At 41.5% G+C, this 11,181-nt stretch overlaps 1 protein-coding gene and 1 long non-coding RNA gene across 3 annotated transcripts in view; both read right to left on the bottom strand.

Moving 5' to 3' along the window:
- Positions 1–2,383: 2,383 nt before the first annotated feature.
- Positions 2,384–4,530, bottom strand: LOC127923173 (uncharacterized). Its single transcript, XR_008113537.1, has 2 exons — positions 3,939–4,530; positions 2,384–3,861 (listed from the first exon to the last, which is right to left on the bottom strand). It is a non-coding gene; the product is annotated as an uncharacterized LOC127923173 (long non-coding RNA).
- A 60-nt stretch (positions 4,531–4,590) lies between these two features.
- Positions 4,591–11,181, bottom strand: part of LOC118382113 (zinc finger protein 501-like) — a 28,436-nt gene continuing 21,845 nt past the window's right edge. For both annotated transcript variants that reach the window (XM_052507116.1, XM_052507115.1), the window contains exon 2: positions 4,591–7,086. In XM_052507116.1, coding sequence (XP_052363076.1) covers positions 6,320–7,086 — 767 coding nt within the window. In that variant the 3' untranslated portion in view covers positions 4,591–6,319. The remainder of the gene's footprint in view (positions 7,087–11,181) is intronic.

Below are 11,181 nucleotides of genomic sequence, written 5' to 3'. Positions count from 1 at the left end.
ACATATAGCATAGCCTACACATATAGCATAGCCTACACATACAGCATAGCCTACACATATAGCATAGCCTACACATATATCATAGCCTACACATATAGCATAGCCTACACATATAGCATAGCCTACACATATAGGATAGCCTACACATATAGGATAGCCTACACATATAGCATAGCCTACACATATAGCATAGCCTACACATATAGGATAGCCTACACATACAGCATAGCCTACACATATAGCATAGCCAATACATATAGCATATCCTACACATATAGCATATCCTACACATATAGCATAGCCTACACATATAGCATAGCCTACACATATAGCATAGCATACACATATAGCATAGCCTACACATATAGGATAGACTACACATATAGGATAGCCTACACATATAGGATAGCCTACACATATAGCATAGCCTACACATATAGCATAGCCTACACATATAGGATAGCCTACACATACAGCATAGCCTACACATATAGCATAGCCTATACATATAGCATAGCCTACACATATAGCATAGCCTACACATACAGCACAGCCTACACATATAGCATAGCCTACACATATAGCATAGCCTACACATACAGCACAGGCTACACATATAGCATAGCCTACACATATAGCATAGCCAATACATATAGCACAGCCTACACATATAGGATAGCCTACACATATAGCACAGCCTACACATATAGCATAGCCTACACATATAGCATAGCCTACACATATAGCATAGCCTACACATATAGGATAGCCTACACATATAGCATAGCCTACACATATAGCATAGCCTACACATACAGCATAGCCTACACATATAGCATAGCCTACACATATAGCATAGCCTACACATATAGCATAGCCTACACATATAGCATAGCCTACACATATAGCATAGCCTACACATATAGCATAGCCTACACATACAGCATAGCCTACACATATAGCATAGCCTACACATACAGCACAGCATACACATATAGCATAGCCTACACATATAGCATAGCCTACAAAGGTCTTCTACCTTGATGTTGCGGCAGATGGCACAGTGCCCCCCGGCGAGGTCTGCTACCTTGATGTTGCGGCAGATCTCCTTGTCCTTCTTCTCCTGGTCCAAATGTTATTTGTCAGATACACACGGTTAGCAGATGCTAATGCGAGTGTGGCGAAATGCTTGTGCTTCTAGTTCCGACAATGCAGGAATAACCTGCGCCTCACGGTCGGCTGCTGCTGCTGAACCTGTTCGCCAAGATGGGAGGCATCAGGACGTTTGCCAGCCTCGCTGAGACAATGGCTGCAGTCAACGGGTGTACACACAGGTGGATTGTATTTATCATCATTAGTCATTTAGGTCAACATTGGATCATTCAGAGATCCTCACTGAACTTCTGGAGAGAGTTTGCTGCACTGAAAGTAAAGAGGCTGAATCATTTTGCACGCCCAATTTTTCAGTTTTTGATTTGTTAAAAAAGTTTGAAATATCCCAAAAATGTAATTCCACTTCATGATTGTGTCCCACTTGTTGATTCTTCACAAAAAAATACAGTTTTATATCTTTATGTTTGAAGCCTGAAATGTGGCAAAAGGTCGCAAAGTTCAAGGGGGCCGAATACTTTCGCAGGGCACTGTATATACTGTACTCTATATCATCTACTGCATCCTTATGTAATACATGTATCACTAGCCACTTTAACTATGCCACTTTGTTTACATACTCATCTCATATGTATATACTGCACTCAATACCATCTACTGTATCTTGCCTATGCCGCTCTGTACCATCACTCATTCATATATCCTTATGTACATATTCTTTATCCCCTTACACTTGTGTCTATAAGGTAGTAGTTTTGGAATTGTTAGCTAGATTACTTGTTGGTTATTACTGCATTGTCGGAACTAGAAGCACAAGCATTTCGCTACACTCGCATTAACATCTGCTAACCATGTGTATGTGACAAATACAATTTGATTTGATTTAGTTGACCTGGAAGTATTACGTTTTTTTGGGGCGCTAAAATAAGGTAAATTGTACGGACCAGGACCAAGGCGATGTACAAAAGTGAGTGAGTTTACGTTACATAATGGTTGGATTCCAAACTAAATGGTGACTCATCCAGTTGATGAGTATTTCTATATCACACTACAATTTCAAAATGTTCAACAAGAATGTACTGGGTTGGTTGAAAAGAGATAGTAAACTGGCATACCGTGTACTATTTAGACATAGTGGAAGATATACTGAATTGATACTGTTTTTCATACTGAGATGGACCAAGATTTGTGTTGCTTTTGCACATATTTCATCATTGGTTTTGATTGAGTTTGTTGATTGGTCGGTGGTTGGGTTCATTTGTTTTACAATATGTTCAAATCAAGCTTTATTGATACAGCACATTTCAGACATGGATGCAACGCAATGGATTCACAGGAAAAAAAACACACAAATAAAAACGATGAAAATAAAAACTACACTAAATATTTACACCACAACAAACATTAGGAATAACAATAAAAACTGAAAGACTAATGATCATTCTAAGGAAATGACTAAAATGGCAAGAATAGGATGTAATATCCAACCAGAAATATAAGCTAGTTTTACTTACTACATTGTTAGTAAACAAAAAAAATGTCAGTTGGTTGCATAAATAATTATGATTACTAAATGCTACATGATAAACAACAACAATACATCACTGATATCGATTAGGGGGGAAATCAGGTTGTAGGTGCTGTTAAAACTAACACAACTATTAAACAAAACATGGAAATGGGAGATATATTTTACCTCACTGGTTAGAGGACAACCTGCAGAAGACAGTTAGCTACATTTTGGAGTGATGCATTTAAATTTAGAATATGTAAATGTGGGGGTCGCTAAAACTAAGAGAAACGCAACACATTTTTGTCATCACTCATTTCGATATCAAGTTGAAATCAATTGCGCGAGAGGGCGGAGATGAGGTTTCACGTCCCGTTAAAACGAACAGCTAAAACTCCACACGGAATATGGGAATAATGTGTACATCCCTGGTTAGAGGACAATTTGTAGAAAATAGCTAGCTACATTTTGAAGAGATGCATTTTGATTCAGGTGGATCACCGACGAGAAGTGTAACGCAACACTTTTTGTTAATCAACTAAATAGGACTCTTTCATTTCAGAGCCTGGATTTTCCCCCTAATGAGGCTAATATCCATGTCATGTTGAAATCAATAGATCAGGGGGCAAACGTTTAGGGTTCTACATTGTGACATCATTCAAATACTCCTACTACAATGTTAAAACATTCTACATTGTGACATCATTCAAATACTCCTACTACAATGTTAAAACATTCTACATTATGACATCATTAAAATACTCCTACTACAATGTTAAAACATTCTACATTGTGACATCATTAGAACACTCCTACTACAATGTTAAAACATTCTACATTGTGACATCATTAAAATACTCCTACTACAATGTTAAAACATTCTACATTGTGACATCATTAGAACACTCCTACTACAATGTTAAAACATTCTACATTGTGACATCATTAGAACACTCCTACTACAATGTTAAAACATTCTACATTGTGACATCATTAAAACACTCCTACTACAATGTTAAAACATTCTACATTGTGACATCATTAGAACACTCCTACTACAATGTTAAAACATTCTACATTGTGACATCATTAGAACACTCCTACTACAATGTTAAAACATTCTACATTGTGACATCATTAGAACACTCCTACTACAATGTTAAAACATTCTACATTGTGACATCATTAGAACACTCCTACTACAATGTTAAAACATTCTACATTGTGACATCATTAGAACACTCCTACTACAATGTTAAAACATTCTACATTGTGACATCATTAGAACAAACATTCTACATTGTGACATCATTAGAACATCCTACTACAATGTTAAAACATTCTACATTGTGACATCATTAGAACACTCCTACTACAATGTTAAAACATTCTACATTGTGACATCATTAGAATACTCCTACTACAATGTTAAAACATTCTACATTGTGACATCATTAGAACACTCCTACTACAATGTTAAAACATTCTACATTGTGACATCATTAGAACACTCCTACTACAATGTTAAAACATTCTACATTGTGACATCATCCTATTAATGTCGTGAAACAACTCCTTCATACATGTATTTTCTCTGATGTTTAATCAGAGATACTTTACCAGCGTCTCTCTTTCCACATCGATCACAGCTACGAGGTGTCTCTCCTGTGTTCTCTGGTGTGATAGCAGGACGTTTGGCTGAGTAAAACTCTTCCCACATTGATTACAGCTACGAGGTGTCTCTCCTGTGTTCTCTGGTGTGATAGCAGGACGTTTGGCTGAGTAAAACTCTTCCCACATTGATTACAGCTACGAGGTGTCTCTCCTGTGTTCTCTGGTGTGATAGCAGGACGTTTGGCTGAGTAAAACTCTTCCCACATTGATTACAGCTACGAGGTGTCTCTCCTGTGTTCTCTGGTGTGATAGCAGGACGTTTACTACATCATTAGCTGAGTAAAACTCTTCCCACATTGATTACAGCTACGAGGTGTCTCTCCTGTGTTCTCTGGTGTGATAGCAGGACGTTTGGCTGAGTAAAACTCTTCCCACATTGATTACAGCTACGAGGTGTCTCTCCTGTGTTCTCTGGTGTGATAGCAGGACGTTTGGCTGAGTAAAACTCTTCCCACATTGATTACAGCTACGAGGTGTCTCTCCTGTGTTCTCTGGTGTGATAGCAGGACGTTTGGCTGAGTAAAACTCTTCCCACATTGATTACAGCTACGAGGTGTCTCTCCTGTGTTCTCTGGTGTGATAGCAGGACGTTTGGCTGAGTAAAACTCTTCCCACATTGATTACAGCTACGAGGTGTCTCTCCTGTGTTCTCTGGTGTGATAGCAGGACGTTTGGCTGAGTAAAACTCTTCCCACATTGATTACAGCTACGAGGTGTCTCTCCTGTGTTCTCTGGTGTGATAGCAGGACGTTTGGCTGAGTAAAACTCTTCCCACATTGATTACAGCTACGAGGTGTCTCTCCTGTGTTCTCTGGTGTGATAGCAGGACGTTTGGCTGAGTAAAACTCTTCCCACATTGATTACAGCTACGAGGTGTCTCTCCTGTGTTCTCTGGTGTGATAGCAGGACGTTTGGCTGAGTAAAACTCTTCCCACATTGATTACAGCTACGAGGTGTCTCTCCTGTGTTCTCTGGTGTGATAGCAGGACGTTTGGCTGAGTAAAACTCTTCCCACATTGATTACAGCTACGAGGTGTCTCTCCTGTGTTCTCTGGTGTGATAGCAGGACGTTTGGCTGAGTAAAACTCTTCCCACATTGATTACAGCTACGAGGTGTCTCTCCTGTGTTCTCTGGTGTGATAGCAGGACGTTTGGCTGAGTAAAACTCTTCCCACATTGATTACAGCTACGAGGTGTCTCTCCTGTGTTCTCTGGTGTGATAGCAGGACGTTTGGCTGAGTAAAACTCTTCCCACATTGATTACAGCTACGAGGTGTCTCTCCTGTGTTCTCTGGTGTGATAGCAGGACGTTTGGCTGAGTAAAACTCTTCCCACATTGATTACAGCTACGAGGTGTCTCTCCTGTGTTCTCTGGTGTGATAGCAGGACGTTTGGCTGAGTAAAACTCTTCCCACATTGATTACAGCTACGAGGTGTCTCTCCTGTGTTCTCTGGTGTGATAGCAGGACGTTTGGCTGAGTAAAACTCTTCCCACATTGATTACAGCTACGAGGTGTCTCTCCTGTGTTCTCTGGTGTGATAGCAGGACGTTTGGCTGAGTAAAACTCTTCCCACATTGATTACAGCTACGAGGTGTCTCTCCTGTGTTCTCTGGTGTGATAGCAGGACGTTTGGCTGAGTAAAACTCTTCCCACATTGATTACAGCTACGAGGTGTCTCTCCTGTGTTCTCTGGTGTGATAGCAGGACGTTTGGCTGAGTAAAACTCTTCCCACATTGATTACAGCTACGAGGTGTCTCTCCTGTGTTCTCTGGTGTGATAGCAGGACGTTTGGCTGAGTAAAACTCTTCCCACATTGATTACAGCTACGAGGTGTCTCTCCTGTGTTCTCTGGTGTGATAGCAGGACGTTTGGCTGAGTAAAACTCTTCCCACATTGATTACAGCTACGAGGGTTCTCTCCTGTGTCTGCTGGTGAACAGTCCGATGGCTATAGATGTAAGCATTTTCCCACATTGATCACAGCTGTACGATATGCCTCCTGTGTGTGTTCTCTGGTGTATAGTCAGACTGCTAGATGTGACACATCTCTTCCCACATTAATCACAGCTATAAAAGATTTCTCTCCTGTGTGTGTTCTCTGATGTACCTTCAGCAAGCTTGAGTGATTAAAACTCTTCCTACATTGATTACAGCTATAAAGTTTCTCCCCAGTGTGAATTGTCCGGTGTAATTGTAATGTATATAATTTTGAAAAGGTCTTCCCGCAGTCAGAGCAACTAAAAGATTTCTCCCCTGTGTGTGTTGTCTGGTGTGTTTTCAGGCCGCTTCGAACATTAAAACGTTTCCCACATTGCTCACAGCTATAAGGTTTCTCTCCTGTGTGTGTTCTCTGGTGTATAGTCAGACGGCTAGATGTAACAAATCTCTTCTCACATTGATCACAGCTATAAGGTTTCTCTCCTGTGTGTGTTCTCTGATGTACCTTCAGGCAGCTTGAGTGCGTAAATCTCTTCCCACATTGTTCACAGCTATAAGGTTTCTCTCCTGTATGGATTCTCTCATGTCTTTTTAGGTCTGCTGAAGAGGTGAATTTCTTCCCACAGTCAGAGCAGTGAGCTGTATCGCCTGTGTGAATTCTCTGGTGTACTTTTAGTGAATCTAATCTTGAGTAACTCCTCCCACAGTCAGAGCAGCGGTGAAGTTTCTTCCCTGTGGGTTTCCGTTGGTGTTTCTTGAGGTGTGCTGATGTGGAGAGACTCTCCTCTGCCTCTTCAGCATCATGATGTTGTTGAGGCTCCCCAGAGGATCCACAATAGTCACGTCTCTCTCCTGTGTGAACGACAAAGTCAGACAGACGGTTAAAGGCCCACAACAGCAGAAATCCACTGTATCTTTCAGCTAAAAGGTGATGCCTAGGATGTTGAACAACAACCTATAATGAATATTGAAATGCTTTGATAAACTTAATGAACAATTATCTTAATATGACAGTCAGTGATCAACAACAGTCATATTTTGTGTTATTTTTTTTCACTTTAGTCGTAAATCGGGAAAAAAAAACTCTAGGCTAGAATTATAGTCCCCTTTCTGTGCTATAATTGCCTCACGAGGGCGATGCACACAGAATTTGATTGCAGAAACTCCTCCCTGCTAATACAGAAACCACTAGTTATGGATGTAGTATATCTGCATGGATGCAAAAATGGTTAGTGAAGATTTTAGTTTTTCCACAATGTATTCTGTATATTACCACACATTTTCTGAGCAATATTGGGAGTGCTACTCAAGGAAACTCACATTAAACTCTGTCGCTATTCACTAATTCGCCCTCATGGGGGGGAAACTCAGGGGAGTCCTCATAGGCTGACAGCAAAAATATCCTTCATTTCCAGGTTGCTTATGAGAGCATTTCACACTACTTTGGATTATAATTGTAAGGCTCGTTTGAATGTCCTGGTTAATATAATGTTTGTGCCATCGTCGCAAATCAGCTGCTTTCTACTTAAAAAAACGCCTCAACCTCAATCAGTAAAATGCTCTTTGGTTTGCTTTGCTACCAGCATGTCAATGAGCATTAGCATGCAAGCTAACAACTAGTGCATTCAAAATAGGTATTTTGCAAATATCAAAACCAAATATCTTAGCGGCTCAAGAAATCATCAACTCCAAAAAGTAATGACCTGGTAAATGTAGACTGTTGAATGGTCCCAGATGGTGAACAGTTTATTTAGTAATAACCTGGTAAATGTAGACTGTTGAATGGTCCCAGATGGTGAACAGTTTATTTAGTAATAACCTGGTAAATGTAGACTGTTGAATGGTGCCAGATGGTGAACAGCTTATTTAGTAATAACCTGGTAAATGTAGACTGTTGAATGATGCCAGATGGTGAACAGTTTATTTAGTAATAACCTGGTAAATGTAGACTGTTGAATGGTGCCAGATGCTGAACAGTTTATTTAGTAATAACCTGGTAAATCAGACTGTATGGTGCCAGATGACAGATTTAGTAATAACCTAAATCAGACTGTTGGTCCCAGAGCTGACAGATATCAGTAATCCTCAAATCAGCTGTGAATGGTGTCAGAGCTAACAGTTTATTTAGCCTTCCTCAAATCAGCAGTGAATGGTGTCAGATGGTAACAGATATTTAGTAATAACCTCAAATGTAGACTACAGAATGGCCTTCCTCATCAGCGGTGAACAGTTTATTTAGTACAGATAACCTGGTCATCAGCTGTGAATGGTGCCAGATGGTGAACAGTTTATTTCAGTAATAACCTGGTAAATCTAGACTGTGAATGGTCCCAGATGGTGAACAGTTTATTTAGTAATAACCTTCCTCAATCAGCTGTGAATCAGCCTTGGTGCAGATGGTGAACAGTTTATTTAGTAATAACCTGGTAAATCTCAGACTGTTGAATGTGTCCCAGATGCTGACAGATATCAGTTCCTCAAATGTAGACTGGTGAATGGTGTCAGATACAGATTTAGTAATAACCTTCCTCAGACTGTGAATGGTGCTAGATGGTGAACAGTTTATTTAGTAATAACCTGGTAAATCTAGACTGTTGAGATAACAGTCAGCCTTCCTCAGAGCGGTGAATGGTGACAGATGGTGAACAGATTTAGTAATAACCTTAAATCTCAGACTGTTGAATGGTCCCAGATGATATCAGCCTTCCTCAGTAATAACCTGGTAAATCTAGACTGTCCCCAGATGCTACAGTTTATTTAGCCTTCCTCAGAGCTACAGAACATTATGAACACCTGCTCTTTCCTCAGAGCTACAGATGAATCCAGGTTAAAGACATGATCCTTATCGATGTCACTTGTTAAATCAAGTCCAAATCAGATGAGGGGGGAGGAGACAAGTTAAAAACCCCTTAGAGTTGTCGTCTACACACCCACTCAAAATGTAATTAGTATAACACAACATTCCCCAAAAGAATCTGTCTGTCTAAGCTACAGATATCTGCATATAGGCCGTGTCTCAATCCCACTGCCTCCAGATATCAGCCTTCCTCAGAGCTACAGATATCAGCCTTCCTCAGAGCTACAGATATCAGCCTTCCTCAGAGCTACAGATATCAGCCTTCCTCAGAGCTACAGATATCAGCCTTCCTCAGAGCTACAGATATCAGCATTCCTCAGAGCTACAGATATCAGCCTTCCTCAGAGCTACAGATATCAGCCTTCCTCAGAGCTACAGATATCAGCCTTCCTCAGAGCTACAGATATCAGCCTTCCTCAGAGCTACAGATATCAGCCTTCCTCAGAGCTACAGATATCAGCCTTCCTCAGAGCTACAGATATCAGCCTTCCTCAGAGCTACAGATATCAGCCTTCCTCAGAGCTACAGATATCAGCATTCCTCAGAGCTACAGATATCAGCCTTCCTCAGAGCTACAGATATCAGCCTTCCTCAGAGCTACAGATATCAGCCTTCCTCAGAGCTACAGATATCAGCCTTCCTCAGAGCTACAGATATCAGCCTTCCTCATCAGCGGTAAAAGGTGTCAGAGCTACAGATATCAGCCTTCCTCATCAGTGGTGAAAGGTGTCAGAGCTACAGATATCAGCCTTCCTCAGAGCTACAGATATCAGCCTTCCTCATCAGTGGTGAAAGGTGACAGAGCTACAGATATCAGCCTTCCTCATCAGTGGTGAAAGGTGTCAGAGCTACAGATATCAGCCTTCCTCATCAGCGGTGAAAGGTGTCAGAGCTACAGATATCAGCCTTCCTCATCAGTGGTGAAAGGTGTCAGAGCTACAGATATCAGCCTTCCTCATCAGTGGTGAAAGGTGTCAGAGCTACAGATATCAGCCTTCCTCATCAGTGGTGAAAGGTGTCAGAGCTACAGATATCAGCCTTCGTCAGAGCTACAGATATCAGCCTTCCTCATCAGTGGTGAAAGGTGTCAGAGCTACAGATATCAGCCTTCCTCATCAGTGGTGAAAGGTGTCAGAGCTACAGATATCAGCCTTCCTCATCAGTGGTGAAAGGTGTCAGAGCTACAGATATCAGCCTTCCTCAGAGCTACAGATATCAGCCTTCCTCAGAGCTACAGATATCAGCCTTCCTCAGAGCTACAGATATCAGCCTTCCTCAGAGCTACAGATATCAGCCTTCCTCAGAGCTACAGATATCAGCCTTCCTCAGAGCTACAGATATCAGCCTTCCTCATCAGTGGTGAAAGGTGTCAGAGCTACAGATATCAGCCTTCCTCATCAGCGGTGAAAGGTGTCAGAGCTACAGATATCAGCCTTCCTCATCAGTGGTGAAAGATGCCTTCCTCAGAGCTACAGATATCAGCCTTCCTCAGAGCTACAGATATCAGCCTTCCTCATCAGCGGTGAAAGGTGTCAGAGCTACAGATATCAGCCTTCCTCATCAGTGGTGAAAGGTGTCAGAGCTACAGATATCAGCCTTCGTCAGAGCTACAGATATCAGCCTTCCTCATCAGCGGTGAAAGGTGTCAGAGCTACAGATATCAGCCTTCGTCAGAGCTACAGATATCAGCCTTCCTCATCAGTGGTGAAAGGTGTCAGAGCTACAGATATCAGCCTTCCTCAGAGCTACAGATATCAGCCTTCCTCATCAGCGGTGAAAGGTGTCAGAGCTACAGATATCAGCCTTCCTCATCAGTGGTGAAAGGTGTCAGAGCTACAGATATCAGCCTTCGTCAGAGCTACAGATATCAGCCTTCCTCATCAGTGGTGAAAGGTGTCAGAGCTACAGATATCAGCCTTCCTCAGAGCTACAGATATCAGCCTTCCTCATCAGCGGTGAAAGGTGTCAGAGCTACAGATATCAGCCTTCCTCATCAGTGGTGAAAGGTGTCAGAGCTACAGATATCAGCCTTCCTCAGAGCTACAGATATCAGCCTTCCTCATCAGCGGTGAAAGGTGTCAGAGCTACAG

The sequence above is a fragment of the Oncorhynchus keta genome, unplaced genomic scaffold, assembly GCF_023373465.1.
Source record: "Oncorhynchus keta strain PuntledgeMale-10-30-2019 unplaced genomic scaffold, Oket_V2 Un_contig_28667_pilon_pilon, whole genome shotgun sequence".
NCBI classification, from domain to species: Eukaryota; Metazoa; Chordata; class Actinopteri; order Salmoniformes; family Salmonidae; genus Oncorhynchus; species Oncorhynchus keta.
This window is presented reverse-complemented; position numbering and strand designations above follow the sequence as displayed.